At 39.9% G+C, this 23187-nt stretch overlaps 3 protein-coding genes across 3 annotated transcripts in view; 2 read left to right on the top strand and 1 right to left on the bottom strand.

Moving 5' to 3' along the window:
* Window positions 1-439: 439 nt before the first annotated feature.
* On the top strand, window positions 440-3111 carry LOC146370010 (uncharacterized). The gene is made up of 6 exons (XM_084909514.1): window positions 440-588; window positions 710-781; window positions 881-999; window positions 1083-1143; window positions 1234-1328; window positions 1764-3111. Exons 1-6 carry the CDS (start codon window positions 553-555, stop codon window positions 2845-2847), a joined length of 1467 nt encoding a protein of 488 aa, XP_084765640.1. The 5' UTR covers window positions 440-552; the 3' UTR covers window positions 2848-3111.
* A 268-nt stretch (window positions 3112-3379) lies between these two features.
* Window positions 3380-13878, bottom strand: LOC146370009 (uncharacterized). The gene is made up of 19 exons (XM_084909493.1): window positions 13430-13878; window positions 13287-13345; window positions 13150-13210; window positions 12428-12588; window positions 12274-12338; window positions 12073-12166; window positions 11099-11362; window positions 10592-10882; window positions 10134-10385; window positions 9456-9770; window positions 9256-9377; window positions 8460-8673; window positions 8210-8362; window positions 7868-8058; window positions 7115-7266; window positions 5726-5983; window positions 5225-5378; window positions 4360-4489; window positions 3380-4087 (listed from the first exon to the last, which is right to left on the bottom strand). Coding segments are annotated over exons 1-19 (3063 nt in total). The 5' UTR covers window positions 13432-13878; the 3' UTR covers window positions 3380-3962.
* Window positions 13879-14800: 922 nt separating this feature from the next.
* Window positions 14801-23187, top strand: part of LOC146370008 (cAMP-regulated D2 protein) — a 30305-nt gene continuing 21918 nt past the window's right edge. Inside the window, exons 1-7 of the mRNA XM_084909513.1 lie at window positions 14801-15396; window positions 17089-17290; window positions 17719-17852; window positions 19654-19781; window positions 19974-20092; window positions 20583-20723; window positions 20998-21170. Of these exons, the coding sequence (XP_084765639.1) occupies window positions 14929-15396; window positions 17089-17290; window positions 17719-17852; window positions 19654-19781; window positions 19974-20092; window positions 20583-20723; window positions 20998-21170 (1365 nt within the window). The 5' untranslated portion in view covers window positions 14801-14928. The remainder of the gene's footprint in view (window positions 15397-17088; window positions 17291-17718; window positions 17853-19653; window positions 19782-19973; window positions 20093-20582; window positions 20724-20997; window positions 21171-23187) is intronic.

Here is a 23187-nt window from a genome sequence, read left to right as displayed (position 1 = left end):
TTTAGGCTCTACTGATAACGCAGAGGTCTCTTCTTCCTCTGGGCTGTTTAAAGGGCCAGTTTATCCAAAGCTGTGTATATACCAGCTGCTGTCAGGCTTCAGATGTCTGCATTAGTCCACAGTCCACTGTTTTGTAAGCCATTGCTTTACTGCAAAAGTTCCCATCTACTGTAAAGAAATGGAGATAAGCAGGCACATAATATGAAAAGGCATGCTGTAGGTTGACTTTGTCTTTTCTGATCCATCGGTTTGTGTGGCTCTTTTCACAGGAGGGACCTAACCCACACTTTATTTACTTATATGATAAGTTTAGTGGAATGTAGTGCAAAATACACAGTGTTTACTTTTAATTTAATAACATGAAGCTGCATCAAGTTTCCATGGTGACTGCTCAAGAAATTCTGCATTCATAAATAAACATCAGACTGTCAGAAGAGCTCATCTGTGCGAGACCACCGAGCTGAGAGCATTTTCAGGTCCAGATCCCCCCGTACGCCATCGTTGGAGAGCAGTTAAAGTTTTTCTTCCCGACTGTGATTTGAAAACGTCGAAATGGAATCAAGTCAAGGAATCTATAAACCTATCAGGGTATGTGACGTTTTTGCTTTTACTGCATTTCAATAATTTGAAGAATTTGATGTCGTTTTAAAAGTTGACAAACTGAGAATCATTTTAAGTAACAATGACTAAATTGCTATTTCTTTGACAGGTGTTGTTCAACACACCGATTTATGAAACTGCTGTAAAGATCTGCTGGTATCTTCCGGGCTACAGGACTCAGGTTAGACCCAGATTCATGCAAACCAAAGCTGACAGAAAATATTAGGTCATTTCTGAGGACCTGAGAGTGGTGGTGATTAAATGTCTCCTTTACTTTTAGATTGCGATTATGACGGAGTTTCTCAGACTTCAGCAGGAAGATCTAATTCCACCGAACCTCACTGCTGAAGATCTGAGAGATCTTTTGGTGGAGAAGAGCAGGGAGACACTCAGAGAGCAGTGAGTTACTGTCACACCTGAAAGTCTGTTTGTGATGACGTGTAAATGCTGAGAGAAAACCTCTGCTTTGCTTTCTTTTGAAGGCTGTGGCAGTTTGAATTAGAGGATTTTGAAGAAGAGGAAGCCAAACCTCTTCTAAGGCTGGTAAGACGAGAAAACCCACAAGACTTTTTTTTCATTATGTTCACATAACCTTTAAACATAAGCGCACTGTAAATGTGTTTTCTGTTTCAGGTGTGGGCGGTGAACGTCAGCAATAAAATGAGGGACGTTGAATTTCAAGCCAGAATGCTTCTTCAGTTCCCAGAGGCCGTACCTCCTAAATTTCAGTGAGTCACATGTAATATACAGTTATTAACCCTGTAAGACCCAACCCATCAAAAAATAGCCAGAAAATTCAGATTCTTTGGAGCTGAGATGTTTATTAACCCTTTAAACAAAAGCCACAAATTAGTTCTTTGCTATGTCATGTTGTGTATGATTTACTTTTATTATGTATTTATTTTTTGTATCACATTTGATACACTGGGTGTTTTTGGCAACTTTTTGTTAACGACAATGTTAACTTTAGTCAAAAAAAGAGTTTTGTCCACAACATTTAGAAATTATAGCAAGTATTGATCATGTTGATGAGATCGAGGTCTCAGAAACTCATGTATGATACAAAGACGGTTACAGGGTTAACAGTCCAGCTACAGTGTTTCAATATTTAAATGATGCTTTGAATATGTTTAACAGATAACTCTTATCATGTTTTTCTACAGAGCACCTAAACTCCTCAGCGTGGTGAAGGATTACGTTGAAATCCTAAAAGAGAAGCAGCAGGAACAGCATAACATCAAACTGCTCACCGCGCAGGAGGTCGTGATCGAGGTAGTTCCCCGCGTTCTCCAGGGCTTCTGGGAGCTTCCTCCTCGTCCCCTCCTAAACATGGCCTCCCAGAGTCTAAGTATCCTCTCCACGAGTGTCACCAAGGCCACTTTAGATCGTGTCTCCAGGAGTGTCACGGCGATGGAAACACAGGCCATCTTGACCCGCTCCATCCGAGACGATATGGTCGACAGCATCCTGACGGAGATTAGACAGAAATTTCCTCAAGAAATTCTGTCTATCAAAGTTGCAAACTTTGCACCAGTGTTGCTGAAGACCATTGCTGATGTAGCAATGATCCGGATATGTAAAATCTTTGAGCCCCCTTCAAGTCTTCCTGATGTGAAGAACACAAATGGAGAGCGCTCCTCTGACGGTCTTTCAATGGCAAATGTTCCACCAGCCGAAGGATCTTTTTCAGAAAGTGTTCCAGAGCCTGACGTTCCCTGTGAGGAACTTCTTGCTGAAAGGGCATCCAGTCTGAGGTTTCAAGACCTTACCATCGAAGGAGCTCTTTCCGAAAGTGTGCAAGAGCCTGACGTTCCCTGTGAGGAACTTCTTGCTGAAAGGGCATCCAGTCTGAGGTTTCAAGACCTTACCATCGAAGGAGCTCTTTCCGAAAGTGTGCAAGAGCCTGACGTTCCCTGTGAGGAACTTCTTTCTGAAAGTTCCTCTAGTCTGAAGGCTGAAGACCGTACGATTGAAGGTGGTCTTTCAGAAAGTGTGGCAGTGGCTGACGTTCCCCGTGAGGAACCCTATGCCGAGTCCAAATCCAGTGTTAAAGGCGAAGAGCATAAGATCAAAGGATCTCGTTCGGAAATTGGGCCAGTTCCTGATGTTCCCTGTGAGGAACCTTTTCCTGAACCCGAATCCAGTATGAAGTGCAAAGACCTTCAGATTAAGAAGAAGAAAAAGGGCTTCTTCAAAAGACTGAGAAGTCTGTTCTGCTGTTGTTGCAGACCAAAGGACACCAACTGACATTGAAACTGTGACCCAGTGTTGGTGTTCCAGTAACTGTAAATATGTAAATATGTTCCTTGATGATTGTTGTTCATGATTTTGGGGTTTCTTAAGTTTTCAGTGGGCTGGGTGTTTTTTTCCCCTTCGTGTTCTTTACTTAATTCTTGTTCATAGTTCCTGATTTGTTTTCCTAGTTCTTGTTTCTTAGTTTTTAGTTTCTGGAGTCCAGTTGAGTTGCTATATGAGTTTTGAGTTTTCTTTTTTTGTGACATTTATCCCTAATGAAAATGTTTTTCCAGCAATAAAAGCTGCCAATTTAAGTTTCATTCCACGTAAGAGTCCTGTGTTTGGGTCCTACTACCTGCCTGTCACAACACACCATGACAGAAATCCAGTTTTATAAACTCATTCATATTTCTACACGAGTCTCCATCTATATTCAAGATTTTTTTTCTTTCAATTTGTAAGTGTCTCTTATGGTTCTCAAAATACTTCCACAAGTCCAGTAAGTGTAGTCCAGTAACATAACACATTGATGGTATTCATTTAATACAATTTCAACCCATTCTGTTAACATATGAACAACAGTAACTGAAACTGGTATATAAAATGCATTTCCTGTCAAAAATGCAGTGTGAATGCTAATAGCTGAATAGTTTGAATTGAATTTTTAGAATTGCTAAAATCTTTGGTGAAAAATTTCATGGGCTGAAATACACCAAAACATTCATCTGACAAATTTTTCTAGTTAGACATTATGAAACATGACATGTAAAAGTGAATTTTGCCAAAGTTCTTAAGATACTTTTGTTTTTCTTAAAAAACAATAAAAAAAACAAAACAAACAAACTACTACATCATGTATAATTTGCTCATGTCATGTGTAATTTCCATTGCAAATATTAATCACAGTTAAAGTAAGAGGGGAAGGCAGTAAAAACTCTGGAACGGAGACGTCATCAAGTACACTGTCGTTCCAATTGTAAAATGATCACGCTGCATTCCTGGGAAGTCCACACTCGCGTGCGAACTTATTAGCGAGAACAAGTACAAACTCGGGTACTTGAGAATTGAGAAACAGTCCGAGAGTTTACAGCAGAAAACAACAAGTTACACATACTGTTTCAGACACTTTATTGGGGCCGTAGCTGTTCATAGTAAGTCATGATTGCTTTAGTAGCACTCACTGAGAGCACCGTTACTCCCAGAAAGCCTATTGATCCAGCCACAATGGCGATTACAGTCATGTACTCTGCCCCTGGAAAGAGATGGATATAGGTTCATTTCATCACCCCTGTATTCACAATACACACAGCTACACACATGCACAGTAAGATCAGTGACAGTCTATATCAGGACTGCCTTTTTTATATGAACCAAGTAGAATTGAAGTTAAAACAAAACAAAAAACTAACAACAGAAATGCATTGATGCATTGTAATCTAAGAATGGTTATGGAAGCAGATGCAGATTCTTTTAAGAGTTCAGTCTTAAATTTGAACTAACTGAATGATCCCTTGACAAGCTTACAGTAAGACGGTGTAGCTGACTTCACTCTTGTGTTGACAATCAAAGGTCCAGCAGACACGACAGCAGCTTGCTTCCCCTCACTCTCCATTTGACTCACGGACCTCTTTGTGCGCTGCTTGCCAGTGCATTTCTGCAACAGAATGAGAGTCAACTTTAGATTCATGCAGAAACACAAAAAAAACAACAACTTCTGAAATCTGGATAGAATAAGGTAAATAGATTTAACACAAATCTAACTGAACCACAGAGCAGCATGTTAAATGAGCAATAATGGTCACCTAAGGGAATTTCATGTACCTGTAGGTTTTTGTAACCAAAAAGCTTTGAGCTCTTGTCTTCAGAGTGTACCGACACTTTAAAGATTTCAACAGCTGATATCAAATCCAAGTGCAAAGCTGACCACCGCAAAATGGGATTTGGCTGAATCTCATTGTGGCCTTATTTGGCAAAATATCCAAACTAAATGTTCCACAATAAATGTTTGGAAACTTACAAAAAAAGATATTTTTCCTCTATTCATAGAAACCAAACTAAAATAAGAGTCCTACTCCAAATAAAAACTGAAGTGGCAAAGTGCATGAAAAACAACCTGTCAAAACTTACAGCCATGACTATATGAATGTCGTTTCAGTATAATTACAGCCAAGCAGGAAACAAAATGCACTGCGACTGACATGCAGTGACATACACGTGCAGTAGTTGTTGCATGCCAAGACACAATCAGAGTGGGGGCAAAAACAAGACAATGTTCCCACCTGTTCGTCCCTTTTGTCTGAGTAACCTGTAGCCAGACACTTACATCAAATGGATGAACTACATTATTTTACCAAGTGCATCTCAAGCTTGAAACAATTGGCCATTTTACCAGTCGACAGTCTTCATCATGTCCACATATGCTGGCCAGGCAGTGGAAGTAAAGAGGTAACTTCTTAGGCATGTTGAACATCTGAATGGAAAACCTGCTTCCATGTGCCAGACCGTTCACAGACAGCCAGTGGAAAGTGGGGTCAATGGGACAACTGAAAGGCATATGCAACAAGGAAGAAACATAAGCGTATGGTTCCATTTAGCAATCCTAACCTTTCAAAATGTATCTTCTGAAAGTCATTAAGTCTGTGGGCACAGAGGAACCAGACTTAACAGAGCAACTTGGAGAAAGCTTGAGATATATCTATCTATCTACATACAGTTTTAAAAAGTTTTATTCAAATAATTAAAAAAAAAAAAAAAAAAAAAAAAAAAAAGGAGGAATAGGTATTTGGTATGTTCAAAGTCTAGCCCATTCATTGCCAGCTGCATGCTCAGCAATGGATCCTAGTTGTCAAACATAAAACGTCAGTTCTCTACAGAGAGATTTCATGAATACCCATCTTGCAAAAGAACACCCTGGGTAGGGTCGTGAGGGTCGATGCTCTCAGTTGTCCAGCACGACTTCACCTGCAGGAGCAGGTCTACAGCAAAAGAGCCGTTTGTCTCCAGAGCCACCTGGAAGAACAGTGTGTCCTCGAGTTCCAGGGTTATGGCATCCCTGTAACTGTTTGTGTAAGACTCATCCCTGTACAAGGTCATTTTCAGGCCCAGGTGCACTGACGAGTTAAACTCCACCAAGGTCATGGAAGTGAGCCTGCAAGCAGAGAGTCAGAGAGCTGAATCAGGATCAGAGAGACTTTATTTATCCCCAAGGGGCAATTAAGAAGTCATTTTCTTTCATGTTGCCCTGATTTACAGTACATTATGATAAAAAGAAAGCACACCTGCCTCACTTCACTGAAGTTTGCATGGATTTGTTCATGCACAGCCCGTGAAAGCACTACCACAGCATTCCCAACAGGTTTAGCCTCTTAATTTAAACGTATTCCAGTATTCCTCATCCTACATTAAAGATTACTACTACCCCCCTCCACCTTCATTGCAATGAGTTTCTCATCTAAGGCCAACAAAACACATATTTTGGATGCCTCGGGGGAACAAATATTCAGACACATCATGATTTTAACTGGAATAACAGACATTTTTTGGTAAAACTTTTGGCTTCATATTTGTCTTTACAATAATTTGGTAAGGAATGTATGCTCAACTCAATGACTGCAAGGTGCTCGGGTCCTGTGGCTACATAACTAGACAAAATCACCAACCTTCCAAAGGGTGTACATTATGGCAAAACATCCACACTTTGGTTTCATCTGTCTAAAGTCTTGCAGTTGGTTCTAAGAGTTTTGTAAACATAATCCATGCTTCCATATTAAAAAAAAAAAAAAGAAAGAAAAAAAAGGCTGAACAAGTCATATCTGCTCAGCCTTTCCCCCCCTAACTGTACTGTTCTGAACTTTGAGGCCTGTAGAGTCTGAAATGCAGCTCTTGGGTGTTTTGCAGTTTCTGAACACTGCAGTGTGACCTTGGGGCAAATTTGTTACAGATTCTACTCCTGAGAAGATATGCAAACATCTTGAATGCTTTCCATTTGTGATATTGAAGACTTCAAATTGCTCCCACTGATCAAAAGGGAGCAATGCTCAAGGATCATGAAGATTATATTGATCTTTGAGAAACAAACTTTGCTGCTGTTGTCTTACTTTTTTAATCCCTATGGAAACATTAACAGTGTTTTCACACATTGCTTCTGCATTTTGGCTTAATTTTTGTATATAATGTAGTCCAATATGTTTTGTAGTTTCTGTGAGGTTGCATTTACTTAAACCCCAAACTGGTAAATGTATGAATATTCCTACAAACACTGGGATTTGATGAATCTCACCATTCCATATCCACGCTGACTTGAGCATTGCGGACATAATGTCGTGGGTAAACACACTTCCACACCACTTTTAGGTCCCGCCTGCTGATCATCTGCCCTTTGGTCAAAGTGACACTCAGAGTATTCTGGAAGTTGATGTGAGTTTTGTTAACCTAGACAAAACCGACAAACAGAAAAAAAAACTCAAACCACAAGTATGAGGGGAAGGAGTAAAAAAGAAAAAGAAAGAAAAAAAAACTGCGCATACAAGTACAGCAGGTAGATTTTCCATTATTGTAAAACTCAGCTAATTTGACTGCACACAGCTAAACAGATACGTTCAAGTTGGGAAAACAAACCCTAATTTGAGTATACATGATATCAATTGGTGAGCAACAATTTTCAGACTATTGTTGAAATAAGATTATAGGACTCAGGATGCTTTATGCAGACTATGATTCATTAATTATCCAGCAAATATCCAGTCATGAAGTAGGCAGTGGCACCCACCATGTTTTTGCCTTCCAAAACAAAGATCACTAGGACTGTACAAAAATACAAAATCTTTCCATCCCTCACCTGTGGCATGACATGCATATCACATAATACTGTGTAATCAATCCTGTCGAGGCAAATATTCAGAGGTCACCGATGTATGCTAGGGTGACAACTTAGGATACTGAGTGAAAACTAACAGATATTTTTTTAATATTGGTAAGAAATCTGTCTGGCAAACAAACCTTTCGGAGCTTCTTGCTGAGCTTAGTTACTCACCTGCTTCTCAGTTCCACATTCAGAGACTTTTCGTGAGGTACGGAAGTAGTACAGTGTCTCACTCTCATTCACAATGCAGCGACCATCATTCAGCTTCACTGCAACTGCTCCTCCCATGCGAGAATGTAGGTAGGGCTTTGCTATTACACCAGCCATCAATTTATCCAGACACCGGCTGAAGAGACCTTTTTCTGTTTGAAATCGAGGGTCAAAAAAACAAAACAAAACAAAAAAAACAACACCGCAGCTGTACTACTACACAAGCATTTTTTTTTTTTTTTAAAGGATCAGCTTTTAAAATACAATACATAGGTTTAAGAGATTGATGAGAGGTCTCTGTACCTTGGCAGACTGGATGTGAAGCTGGAGCACGCTCAGTCACAGAGCTGACGTCATAGTAACCATGCTGGCATACACAAGAATATGAGCCCAGAGTGTTGATGCACAGAGAATTGTGAGAACATAAAGGCTGTTTGGAAGCACACAGGTCTGGACCTAACAAACAAGCAGGCAAGCAAAGAAAATAAAATTCCACTAAAAAGATGAAGGTTTTAACTGGCAAGGGCTGAGCCAGCTTTTTACCAACACTTACCATCCCAGTAAATGACTCCACCTTTAACAGTGATGTTGGTGGCATTTAGAGAGCCAGTGTAATACAGAAGATCTTCAATAGGTACGGGCACATTTTCTTTAGTTTGGGAGGCATCAAAAGCCGTGAAGAAAATCTCAGTTTTGCCTGGCTCATCTGCAGGTTCAAAAGAGTCCAACTTTATCCGAACTGGCTTATCTTTCAATAGCTCCTGCAGCTGGAGGACAATACAAAGTTTCAACTTGGCAAGTCATCATAAATTAAAAACAAACAAAAAAAACCAACCTTAAATTCAGTAATCTTCATAAGAAACTAAAAACCTTGATTATAAGTTTTAAAGTTTAAATAGAATAGCAAGCATAGAGAGTGAGGTTACTCATGTATGGCAACTTGCAGTCTGCCAGCTTTTAAATATGAACATCTCAAACCTGAAAGCTAAAAATTGATATTAAAACATAAAAGCAAAAATTTCTGGCACAACTTCACCTACTTCCAAATATGAGACCGATGGGAGTCTAGTGAGCTAAACAAGGTATTGCTGACCTTTTTTCACTACTCTGAGATCACTGCACTGTGGAAACAGAGCTACTATTAGCAGGTAAATTAGCACGCTCAGATCTGTCATCTTAAGGTTTTTCCCTCTCACTAAGCACCCTAGCTAACATTAGATGTAGAAGAGTGGGAGATATTTTTAGCTGGGTTTTCACTTTTTATACAGAATTGTATAAAATTAAGACGAGCCGATTACAGATATTTTTAGTCCATAGCTGCTGATTTAAATTTTTGATGTTTTGCTCACCTTGTTGTTGAAGATCTCCTCTATTTTATCTTTAGCTTCTGATGTGCCGTTGTCTAGATCCTCAGGCAGTTTCCAAGGTACAACCACTGTGAGACCCATGTTGTCATAATCTAACTCTAGTTCTAAAGACACCAGGAAATGGGAACAGTGGGTAAAGGTTTACATCAAAGACTATTGAAATAAAGGTATGTCAAACCAACCCATGTCGTGAGCAGGTCCACCAGCCCTCACATGGAGCTCTGTAGATGAATTGGCTGCCATGAAAAACAAATGCGAATGTTCAGACTCCAGCTGGTTGTCACATTCTTCCCACACATTGAGAACATAAGTTTTCCCTTCTTCCAGCCCTAGGAGGCGTAGCTTTGTGACTGACACACGGCTGCTGTTGATGGTGGTGCCGTTCTTCAGGGACAGCTCATATATGAAGCCCACAGCGTGCTGCTGTGGGCTACTAGGGGTCCACACAGCAGTAGAGTCATTAGAGTGGTACGTCAGCTCAGACACACCGCGAGGTCCTGGATTCACATGCAGAATCAATACAGAGGACACAAAGACAAGGAAATAACATCATACATATGAAGCCCAACATGTTACAAATAGCAGCAGTAAGATAAGTTGACAGTGAAAATAGAGAGAAGCTAATAAAGCAAACATGTCTTTAGCTGACTTACTGAACCATCCTGAGACAGCTGTCGTGAATTGACACCAAATTTAAATTCAGTAATGTATGGCAACTACCAGTTTACAATATAATTATACTTATAATTCAATATTTAATTTCATTAATCCCATTAACACTAAAAGTAGTTACATTATTAAATGCCAAACACCACCAGTTACACAACTTGGCTGGCCAACGCACACAGGTCATGTTTTACCCGTTTGTGCTGTGACCGTCTTAGCACTCATGAGCACACCATCTCCACAAAGTGCCTCCACCCTGGCCTGGTACTGTTGGCATGGCAGCAGCCCCCTCACAGTGTAGCTGTTCATGAGAGTAGTACCCTGCAGCACACCTTCATGAAACACTCTGAACATGGAGATGGAAGAGGTGTTCCTCACCTCCCAGCTCAGGGTGTAGTTGGTGGGGCCAAACAATGTTTGACGCAAGTCCTCAATGTTGGAATGGACTGAGGGAGAAGCAGAGGGGCTTTCACTGAAGGATAACTAATAGCTTCTCTGCATGAAGTTTTAAATTTAAAAATGCTATTCTATAGGGAGATAAGCGAGTGCCAGTATGGTCAAAAATGTGAGTGGTTCATAAATTAAAGCAGGTAAACTCTGTCAAACTGCTACATAGGTTCAAATCCAAACAGTGTGTTTGTGAGTCACATACAAGAGTTTCCGTCATTCAGGACCATCTTGCTGTAGCGGGACTCGATTCCTGCCTGGCAAACAGTCTGTAGGCCAAACTTCACTCTGCTGCAGGGCTGCAGGTCAGACAAGCTGACCTCAAAGTTATCTTTGTGCCAAAACGAGACCTCGTCTGTGATGTGGTTTGTACCGTTGAGGTAGAAGGCAGTGAGAAGGAAGACCGAGTACTTGCTGTTCACAGGGCAGTCCCAGGATAAAGATATGCTGCTGCTGTTCCATGATGTAACCTCAAAGTTCTCTGGAACATCTGGATCTGACAAGAAACAGAACAAGAGCTACAGCAGCAGTTTTAGCATGTGTTGAAAACAACTGATAGCAGTGTCATTTAAAACAAAACAAAAAAAACCCCAAAAAGCTTTGAGGTTAAAAATCATAGTTGGCGCCATCTAGAGGTTGTTATGTGAATTTAAGGCCTTTAACCTTTGCAAATGTACTTTAATTTAACTAAACATCACTCATTAGCCCATACCAGTAATAGTAGAGAGGCATGCTAAGGAGAGAGTGTCTGCAATCTCTACACAGGCCATGTAGAGGGTGCAGGGGTCCAGAGCAGAGAAGCGGTAGTGGTTGTGAGTGGTAACATCCAAAGTATGCGTGTTATAGGAGCCTAGTTCAACATGGTACAAAGTCACATTGTGACTATAGATGACATCTGGTTGATTCCTCTCCCAGGAAACCAGCAACATGGAGGGACTGCGGGACACCAGTTTGAAAGCGAGGCGCATTGTGTGACCTGAGGAGAAAAAATAGTTTTAAAGATGCAGAAAACTGCAGCAGTAACGCACACGTTCATCTTAATCATCATAATAGTTTGAATGGTAAACATTTTTACAGCACAACTGGGTGGCTGTAGCTCAGGAGGTAGAGCAGGTCATCTACTATTTGGAAGGTTGGTGGTTTGATCACTGGCTGCTCCAGTCTGTATGCCTAAGTATCCTTGGGTACTGAAGCCCAGGTTACCCTCCAATGCATTCGCTGGAGTGCAAATGTTAGATAGAACAGGTGAAAAACACATGTTGTATGAAGAGCTTTGAGTGCTCGAGTAGAGGTGAAAAGCATTTACTTCAATGATATCCACGCTAGGGTAGCCTAGCTACAGGTCACGTGGTCTCCAAACTACTTAAATATCAACTCTAAAAGTTAGATACTGGTTGGATTAAGTTAGCAGCAAACATCAATGCAAGGCAGAAGAGACTAGAACCTTTCCTGAATATTCAACATCAGTAATGGTCACTTACCTTCTTGCTAATAGTTAAATGACAAAATTGGCATCTTTTACCAGTTTATTATAAATACAGGGTATAAAAATTAGGAAACAACCATCCATATATAAATAACACCCTGTGGTTTTATGCAATTCTGTTGCTAAGGACCATTTCATAGCTGGTTCAGGTGACTTCCCAGTTTTGCTGTCTAAAGTGCAACTATAGGAACGACACTCACCCAAAGCAAGGAAGAAATTTTCCTCCTGTTGGAAGTATACTGTTCCATTTTCACATGCAAACACTTCAGTGGGACTCAACAACTTGAGGAAATCCTGAGGAACGATCAGATCCCAACAGCAATCAAACTATGCAGTGAGGTGGACTGTGCATGAAATCTAACATAACCACTCATCTGTGTAAAAGTTGTTGTCAAAAGTACCTTAGTGGCATTTGTTGGATGTTGTAGTGGCTGCTTTCGGCCTCTGATTTTAGTAAACTTTATACCTTGGGGTGAGGTAAACACATTTAAAGTAACATTAAACAAGAGGTTGGGGTGTCAAATTAAATTGGGATTAAGAAGGTATGTTGCTTACGTGGGCTTTGTGGAACTGTTAGAGTCCATGCCTGGACAGAGCCACCATATTGGAGGGTTAGCTGGTTTTCAACACCCGGCGACAGAGTCACAGAAGTCACTTTGCCCACCTTTCTGATGGATTTTAATGATGTGCCATTGAGCCATATGTCTCCATTTTTCCTTAAAGAATGGGAAACAGTACACCTCATTTTCTCCCGTATATTACATGATCATTCCATATGACTGATTAATAGCTGCCTGTTTATCGTCACCCTTATTCAGACATGGGCAGCATAACATGATCTGGTCACATTTGAAGTTTTAACAAGCCATTCTCTTTATCATCTAATACAGTAAGTCATCTTGGCTAAGCTCATTAGACCTCTTTGATCAAAACTAAACATAGTATATTTACTCAGTTACTTCAGTTGAGTAGTTCTAATGTAATAGTGGGAAGTTTTGTCATTGGTGTATGAATTCTTGAGGTTGTAGTGACCTTAAAAACATTTGTTACATTAAACTTTAATAAACAAACATTAAGAATTATTTGATCATAATGTATGCAGTTCTGTAAATACAGGTACTTTTAATTAAGGTACCTAACGCATATTTTTCATGTTAAAACCTCTGTACTACTAACTTATTTAAGAAACTAAATACTTATTTCATCCCTTTTACATTTGTCCTGAGCTCTCTGAACAGCACAGGGGGAGATTATGCAAATCTATGAATCACGTTTACCTGTCCAGATCATTCCCTTTGCTCATCCAACACAACGAGAAGGAAATATCGTTGCAGCGTCCTGGAAGAAAGTCGATGAGAATACCTCCAGATGTCACGTTTTATTTTCACCATTTTACCTCAGCAACCAAACTCACCGAGCGATATGACATGAGGCACCAGGATGAAGAAGACGAACGAGTATTGTAAGGAGTTCCTGGAAATATTAGAAGCATATAAATCCGCTGAATTTGAGTGAGATAAGTTTGTATGAACCGGTAGTGATAAGTTATTTCCTTACATGTTCTTTGGAAATCCAGCAAAGGAAAGTAGGTCGCGTTTATTAAAAGAAGGCCGGGGCTTGAATCAGCAGGCTGCTAATAAGTGACAGGTGTGCACTTTCAGCTCACCTGCTCAGATCCTCGGTGACGGATTACTGACGTAAAAAAGCAGCAAAGTCTTTCTTATTTGTTAGAAACAGAAAAAACCCCGCCTAGTATTGCACCAATAGCGATACGTTGTATTATTCTTTATCTGCTAATGCAGAGGGGAAGACCACGAAGGATTACACAACTTGATTGCAAATGTGCAAATGTTTTCATCTCCTGTTCAGCGACATGCCATCGTGCACGCTGGTCGATACTCTGCTATGGTTAGGGATATGTACACGTCTGTTTCCAGGATTTTTTATAAATGTCTCAACAGATGAAGCCAAGTGGGTCATACTTACCGATTCATTAATGTGTAGTGCATCTCCAGCTATATGTTACAGCTGGAGATTATTTTAATTGCTTATATTCTGCTTTCCAGCTTTATTGTAATAATACGCATTCGTTTATTTATAATAACATATTACTACAATCAATTATCGTCAGAATGTTAAGTAATTAACACTTTGAAATAAAAAAGGGTTAATCTGAAAAAAACATACCATCTATATGTTTGATGGTGAAATTACACGAGAAACTGCTTCCATCATATTTTATAAGTGATTCTACAGTCTGAACTCTGGGTGCAACTCAAAAAGAAATATCACACTGTAATCATTATTACTGGAAACAAGATAATTATCTAATCCGATACTTTAAAAAAAGAAGAAGCAGGTTTTACGAATTTTCTGGATTTAAATTCGACTTTTAATTCTTTTCGAGAACAGCCGACATGCTAAAGATTGAGATCTTCCAAAAGGGGGAAATGTGTGTTAATAAAATAAAATAAAATAATAAAAATTAAAAATCAAAGCATATGCATACTTTTCTATGACACAACCCCAATTACAGAATAACTGTGGCATGTTGTTGTACATAAGGCCTGTAGATGGCACTGTGTACCTTGTGTTTGCTGTCCTCTGCCTGTGAAGAAAAGCGTATTAATAAATGTATTGGTTTTAATTATACATCAGTGACTGATAAGTCTGAATGGTAAAGGAGAAACAGATTTTTATATAAGCACAGAAACCGGCGTTCATGGAGCCCACTGCTTGGCTCATCCCTGTTTACCATTTGTGCGTGACTGCGATTACATTAAGCAAAGGAAAGACGACTCGTCCTCTATTAGTGGCCCTGCACCGCAGTGTCTGCATCCAGCTGTTCAGAGTCTACTGGACAGCACTCAACAGTAAGACAGAGCAGCTTTTGTCTGTTTAATCTTAATAAGGAACCAGGCAAATTGGAGTCACAAGCATGCAGAGTGTGCAGAGAGTTTCAGGCTGCAAGCGTATGAGGGCCGCAGCCATAAGTCGAGTCAAATCATGATCTAGGCAGCTGGTCTGGGGAAGTATTAAGAGTATTCTATCACAATATGGAGAACTGGCACTGTTTGCTGCTGCTGTGCACACTGAGTTTAGAGATTTCCTCTGGAGGAGTTACAAAAAATGATGATGACATCGACCTTGTCAGCTTTTTGAGAAATATCTACCCCGAGCCGTTCATCATCAACCGAGACTTTGAGATAAACTCCGTCGAGGAGCTGGGACACCCGGGGGACCCTGCAATCATACAGCAAACCAAGGACAAACCTGTCACTCAGGATACAGATGGGGCTGCTGGACCAGTGGTGATAACCAAAGATGGCCAGATCAAGGGGATTACTGTGGATAAGGCCCATGTATTCTATGGTGTTCCGTACGCAAGTCCTCCTGTTGGGGCTTACCGCTGGAAGCCCCCCAGACCTGTGAGTCCTTGGCGCGGGGTTTATGATGCCTCCTTTCCCAGGGCCGCATGTATGCAATTCTGCAGTAAAGCTATCACTGAGGAGTGCCCTAAGAGTGTAGGTGTATTACAACCTTGTATTTCTTTATATCCTGCTATGATGTTTTATATCACTTTAATGTTACAGCTTGAGGTTATTTTAATTGCTTCTGTTCTGCTGCTTTGTGATAATACATAGCTGTTGTGATTAATGTGCTGACATGCTAATTATCATAAAATGACACTAACAGTATAACACTGAAATTTAAATTTGCATAGGCTTAGTGCACACAAACTTTCACATGTCAAAGATATTTCATATTCAGTTAAATTAGACTGGTTAGATGCAGTAGGTGGATCAAAAGAGCTGCCATTATTTTTGAGAGTGTGATGAAGCCATGGATGCTAAATTCTGCACTTAGAGATGAAACCAATTTCATTAGAGTAAAAGTGAACAATCCAGCCCAGTGAAAGTCGTTAGAGTCCACGTTGTAAGGCTCACATCACATGGAGTGGCGTCCCTTTATGAGGCCATTGTTAATAAATTATATTTAGCAAAAAGATCCTCAAAGTGACAAATATATATAAATAAAAATCTATATAAAATAAATATACAATTTTTATAGCATTAGAATCGGTTAATGACTCAAAAGGATGCAGCATACTATTTACAGAATACAATTTCCAAACTAGTACAGTTATTTACAATGAGGGAGAACAGTTATGCTAGCTACTTTGCTGTATGCTAGATTTTTAAGGACAGCTGATAATAATCTTGTGTGAGTAGAAAAGTAGTCAAAATCCAAATGTAATTTAAGTTAGTGATATTAAGAGTTTTTAACAACATGCTCCAGTTATCCATCTGTTTGTTTAAACCAGTAAACCTACCAAGACTATTAACAATATCTGTGTATATAAATAAGAACTATGTCCTTACACTAATACAATAAGCTTTCTGAATCAACTTTCTGTCTAAATATGATTTAAAAACATAACAACAACAAGTTGTGCTAACAACAAGTGCTAGCCACTTAAAATAACTGCAGAATGTATGTCGGTAATATGACAGCAGATAACTGAGGCAATGAACAGTCTGTAGCTCAGGAGGTAGAGCTGCTCATCCAATAATTGGAAGGTTGGTGGTTCGATCTGGCTGAGATCACCAACCACCAACCAAGATACTAACCCCAAGCTGTTGCACAATGGGTTGGACACGAATGTGTGTAAATGGGTAAATAAAGTATGTTATATAAAATGCTTTGAGTGCTCCAGTAAAGTACAAAAGCATCATATAAGAACCAGAACATTTAACAAAAAGCGGAGAATCCAAGCACTCGTATATGCAGCACTGGGACTATCTAACCTCTGAGAAATTAAACTTTATTAAAAACAACTAACAAACAATATCAATAAAATTCCTTCAGAAAATGTGAGTAAGCAAACTGAGTACACTAACTAAGAGACGGTGCTCAAAGGGGACAAATGTCCTTATTTAGTCCTAAATAAGGTGTAAGGAGTATAAGAAACCTGCTGTGTGAGCCTACTAATTAGTTTGTACCATAAACGCTAAATAAATAATTTATATTCTATCCGCAGTTTTTACCTTTCACCTGGCTGGCAGTTGCCTCCTAACTCGTATCCATGTATCCATGTATCCATGTATCCATGTATCCAGAACTATTAAATTCAAAAGAAAAAAACAAAACAAGATAAAAGTGACAACAAAAAGTGAAAAATTGAATGACCTGCATCCTCTAATGTCTCCAAAAAGGTCAGTGAGGATTGTCTCTACCTCAACATCTTTGTACCGCTGGATGTGGACTTGAGCTCTCCTCTGCAGAGCCACCTGCCTGTCATGGTTTGGATCCATGGTGGAGATTTCATTGCTGGTTCTGCCTCCAAGCCTCTGTATGATGGACGTTTCATTAGTAACTTCACCCACAGTGTTGTTGTAAGCCTGGAGTACCGACTGGGTAAGAAGGATTACGTTTAAATGGACCCATTAATGTGTAATAGCCTGTGTATTTGAATCTCAATGCCTGTGTCACTCTATGATCCCACGTCAGATTTCACTGTGCACACAGGGATAAAATTCAGATGAACTTTAGCAGTGGACGTCTCAAAGGCAACAACAAGAAACTCGTGGAATCACTTAGTGAAAATAAGAATTTACTCATTATAGAGAGCATGTGTGCGTCTGTGTGTGTGAGACAGTACGAGCCTGAATAATGTTTGTGTGCCACTTTAAAATGGCCGAGCCTGTTGGTAATTACTCTGCTTTCCTGCAAGACTGAAAACAGGAGCTCTGATATGTGAACATAATTTGGAGCTCGGGGGAAATGAATGTCTTGCCTGAGTCAATTACGTCTTGTTGATCATGTGAAATCCTGCATCATTAAAGGTGCATTTGGGTTCCTTGTGTCGGGAAAAGATCCTCACACATCAGCTGCAGGGAATTATGGGATCCTGGACCAACAGGCAGCTCTTCTTTGGGTCCAACAGAACATTGCTGTGTTTGGAGGGGATCCCGCCAAGGCAAGCAAGCACACACACACACACACACACACACACACACACACACACACACACACACACACACACACACACACACACACACACCTAAGATAATTATTTCAAAATAAGGCATTTATTAATAAGGTACAATATTGTGTGGGAATAAACATTGTAAGAAAACAGGAGAGAACTGAGAGAATGACCACAGTGGAAGAGGTGGGGAAAATAGTGAAGCAGTTGCTTCCAACAATTAAAGATACTCATTGTAAACTTTATGCTCAGAAGCTCCAACATATTTTCTCAAATTCATAAAGTATAAACATATAAAGAAGATTATGTCAGAGGGAAAAAAAGGAAACACATTTCCAAATTTGATAACTCACTTGGTTTGGTTTAGACCAAAAGTATTACGCTATTTCCAACGCCATATTTAATTCTTGGACTTTGCGAGAGTAACTTTTACAGTTTAAAGTCATTTTTGTTTATCTCCTGTCAAATGCAGCATCTTAATTAACCTTCGACTTAAAGCATGCTATTTGAACCCCTTCCACTTTTCTTTTAATCCAACTTTGTTGTGATTTGTTGCCCTTCACAAACAAAAGATTGGAACAGCATTCAGGTGCCCTTAGATGGCCATTTTAAGGAGATCTGCTTTCAGTGACATCATCTGACATCGCAATTCTTACCTTTTTCTGTCATTCTGTTGTATACCTGCTGGTGTGGTTGGGATAATTGTCCTCTTGACCGAGGCCAAGCTTTAGCTGTCAGACTCACTTTTGTCTCTAGAATACTTTGGTAAACAGGAAAGTTGACTCAATAACTGCAGTGTGCCCAGGTCATGTGTCTGCAGAATAAGCCCAAATTATCACCTCTCTACCACCGTGCTTGACATTTTGTTTGAGGTTTTTATGCTGATATGCTGTGTTTTGTTTTGTTCGGCACAAACAAACAAACAAACAAACAAACAAACAAACAAACAAACAAACAAACAAACAAACAAACAAACAAACAAACAAACAAACATGTCAATGTCCATTATAGCCAAATATCTGCACTTTGGTCTCATCTGTCCAAAGGACATTGATCCAGAATTCTTGTGTTTCTTTTTCAGATGCAACCTTCCAATACTTAGCCATGCAACCATGTTCTTTTTAGCGAAAAGAGACTTTCTCCTTGCGACTCTTAATATTCCTTTATCATTATCATATTTAACATGCTAACTGAGGCCTGTAGGGCAATGTTTGTGGCCCACTATTGTTGATGCTGTTTATCTTCATATATACCTGAATTGTCCAGACCAGCAAAGCGCCAGAACTTCTGCTCTTATAGCAGAAGTTTTTTGCTGATGAACAGTTTGTGCATTTGATTATCAGCACCTGTCTACTTTATAATTTCACTTTCTATGGGAGCAGTATGGGCATGCTCAGTTTTTCACAAACTTCTTCTACATTTTGACTTAATTAAATTTTTGTTAAATAAATAATGACATGGTATAATATGTCCTCTTTTGTTGCTCATCTGAGCTTATTTTACCTAATTTTATTACCTGGTAAGGAACAGGTTATTTCTGTTACACCCTGATAAGTTAAGCCTTTCTCAGGTCAAGCCAACTCCAAATTACAAAGTTTCCTTGAAGAAGGAAACTTGCTTTTCTTTCCAAGCTCCTTAGACTACGATCACCTGGATGTACATGTCGTACATTTACTAAGCCTAACTTTCATTGTTCTGTTTGTATTTCGTTTGATATGAAATTAATATTTTTTGCAATATTAACAGAAATTAAGTTAAAGAATTTTAAGTAGCGACATTTTTTTAAAATCAGGTCACAGTATTTGGGGAGAGTGCAGGCGCTCAGTCGGTAAGCCTTCACCTGATGATCCAAAGCAGCAAGCCTCTGTTTAACCAGGCCATCCTGCAGAGCCTGCCCTTCTCCATCCCTCTGAAGACCAGGTGAGGAACTAACAGCTCAGGGCAATACTGGGCATGGATGTGAGATAGATGCATGCTTTGATGGGGTTTAAATGATACCGAGTGATCAAAACGTTAAAGCTGAGCATTAGATTACGTGAAAGATCTTGATCACATTTCAGGATGACTTCAAGCTGAAATGTAATTTTCTTTTTTTCTGCACATCTTTCCCAGACATGATGCCCTGAAACTGGGAAAAGACTTTGCTAAACAGACGAACTGCTCTGTGAGCGACTTTGTCTGCCTGCTGTCTCTCGCTCCGCAGGCCATCCTGGCCGCCCAGATGAAAACAAGTAGGACGCCACAAACCCCAGATTTAGAGCAACACTCATTGCTGCCCACATATTACATAAGGAAGCAGGATATAGTATATTTGTCTGCAAATGACTGTGAAAAACATGTTCATAGTGAGATACTTGTAAACAAAATCATTATGACTGAACAATGAGCCTCTAAAGGGGCAATTAGAGTAATTTTACTGTCTAACAGCAAGGAATAAATTTGATATATCTGCAGGCCCGACATTGTTATTGATCTGTATCACTGTGATTACATCATCGACAGGAGTTTTCAGGATGGGTGAACTCACGGTTATAGCTTATAATTGAGGCAGGAAAATGCACTCTGGAGAAGAAGTTTAGTATAAGACTGAAAAGCTCCCTTCCTCAGACAAACAAATCACATTAATAGGATTTTGAGGTTTTATAACACTGCATACGATGCATTGCTTAATATACTTTTTTCCCTCTGTGTTTTAACTTGCCAATCTGTTTTTGATCCCAGGTTCCAAGATTTTGAACCCATTCAGGTTTCTGGAGGTTTTTGAGACGTGGGGTCCGTATATCGATGGGGAGTTAATCAAAGAGCAGGCTGTCACTGCCTTTCAAACGGGGCACTGGCAGAAAGAAAAGCCAATACTGCTGGGTAAGAGCAATAAGAGAAACCACATTGTATTATTACTGTTATTATTCAGGATTTATATTTTATTCTCTCAGCTTTCTGCTTAACTCCCACTGGTTCTTGTTATACAACTATTTGATATGAAAATTCCGACATCATGACAAAGCTGAAGGCAATGTTTGATTTTTAAGTACAGAGAAAATCAGAAAAGCCATTGGGCAGAAGAATCACAGCAAGTCCACAGGCAACACAGACATCTACTTGTTTCTTTAGAGTAATGTTGTTTTCTGTCCTGCAGGTACAACGTCCGAGGAGGGGGTTCTGTTTGCGTATGGGGTCTTCAACAAGCCAGTCTCCACAGTGGAGTGCACCGTGTACATCACAGCCATCTTTAAACAACACACCCTACAGATCCTACACAAGTACCTGCCCCTGTACAGGGATGCTGACCACAGAAATATGCTGGCTCAGGTAAGAGGAGTTTAATACCGTCTTTTTAGTGTTAGTATTGCTCTTAAATTGGAAAAGAGTCTTTCACATGGCTGGGGAGGAATTTTGGCCTGCTTTTGTTTTGCAGAATTTTGCAGACGTTTTCAAACTTGAATGACCCGTTTAAAGCCCTGATAAAGCATTTTGGCATTTCCTTCAGCACTTTCTGGCAGAGAGTCTTGTCTTGTCTTGTAGCAGCCCCGATCATCACACTACCACCACCATGTTTGACTATTTGATATTTTTTTAATGAAATGCCAGAGATTACTGGACACAAAACTTCCCAAAAGTTCATTTTTGTCCCATCAACCCAGAAAATATTTTCACAAAGTCTTGGGGATCATCAGATTTTAGCAAATGTGAGTTGAGCCTTTATTGTTCTTTTTAGTAAGCAGTGATTTTCGTCTTAGAACACAGACGCCATTTCTGCCAAGTCGCTTTCTGATTGTAAATGATGAACACATTGACCTTAACTGAGACAACAGAAAACTGCAGTTGTTTAGATGTTGTTCTCAGTTCTTTTGTGGTCTCCTGGATGAGTTGTGTTTGTGCTTGGAGTCATTTTGGAGAGAACTTCACCACTGTTCAAAGTTTTCCTCCCAACGACCTTGTAAACTTTTCCAGAATGTTTTTCTCATCTATTCTCAAGTTTCCTCAAAATATGGCATGATGGTGGTGTTTCTTTGAGATTTTTTACTTTCTCACGTATGACTTTGGATAGCTTCTATCCCTCATTAAACGAAATCATCATTTAAAAAGTACATTTTGTATTTACTTGCGCTATCTTTGTCTAATATTTACATATGCAAAAAAAAGAAAAAAAGGAAAAAAAAAGAATCTAAATGATCAAAATTTACACCTTTTACCACTTTAAATATATAAAGTGCACCATACTGGCAAATATTTAAAAGTGCCAGTATGGTGCATATTATTAGGATGCAATGTTTGACTTTAAGCCTCAGTTTTATATAGGTAGGGCTGGTGTGCAGTTTAACACTGAAAACAGGTCAAATGTAGTCCACATGTAAAAGAAGTTCAATTTCTGGTTTGAACATGCTGGTTGGCGCGTAGGTCCTCTCTGTGCTAGCTTGTTAGTTTTTTCAACAGCTCTCATGGTTTTGATCTCTATCTCACACACTCATACTTAACAGGTGGAGAAAATCCATGTCACTTAAATCGTCTTGATGTGTTCTCAATCATCCAGGTAAGTCCATCTGGACGTAGCGTTTTCAGTTGGAGAAATGTTTCGTCACTCATCCAGGTGACTTCTTCAGTCTCAGCTGACTGCAGGTTTCCAATCTTATAAACAGTACATTTGCATAATGACTGAAATCAGCACACTGAAGGAACAAAGGGCTGGGAGGTCAGTTCCTTCATAATTATGCAAAATGTCATGACCACTGATCAATGGTCATGAGCCCCATTCACAGAGAGTTGGGGAATGTCTGCAATCACAGCGTTGTAAGATGGTGACAGATGTACCCTTAGGCCCCTCCTCGATTCAGAGATGGTCTTTCCCTTTTCACATAAATGGCCCCATGAAAAGTGGCAGGTTAGCCTTCTTAGACTGTGAGATTTCCATCAGTAATGGGGGACATCTAAAAGCTGATGTGTACCGGAAACCTACACATACGGATCAGTATTTAAGGTTTGACTCTCATCATCCACTGGAGCACAAACTGGGTGTCATCAGGACGCTACAACACAGAGCGAACACCATCCCCACAGACACAGCAGCCAGGGAGGCAGAAGAACATCAAGAAGGCCCTGAGTAAATGTGGTTATCCCAGCTGGACTTTTGTCAAAGCTGGGAAAGCGCCAAAAGAAAGCTCCAGCCGATCCAGGAGAGAAGGACAACCGCTGCCCAAGCGAAAACCTGTAGTGATCCCGTACGTGTCAGGAGTATCGGAGCAGTTGAGACGCATTTTTTCTAAACACCGGGTCTCTGTGGCTTTTAAACCCCAAAACACACTGCGCCAAAAATTGGTCCACCCCAAGG

This window comes from Perissodus microlepis, chromosome 17 (genome assembly GCF_051167445.1).
Source record: "Perissodus microlepis isolate ML-2025 ecotype Zambia chromosome 17, ASM5116744v1, whole genome shotgun sequence".
In the NCBI taxonomy this organism is placed as follows: Eukaryota; Metazoa; Chordata; class Actinopteri; order Cichliformes; family Cichlidae; genus Perissodus; species Perissodus microlepis.
The sequence above is the reverse complement of the archived record's forward strand: the minus strand, read 5'-3'. Positions and strand labels throughout refer to the sequence as shown.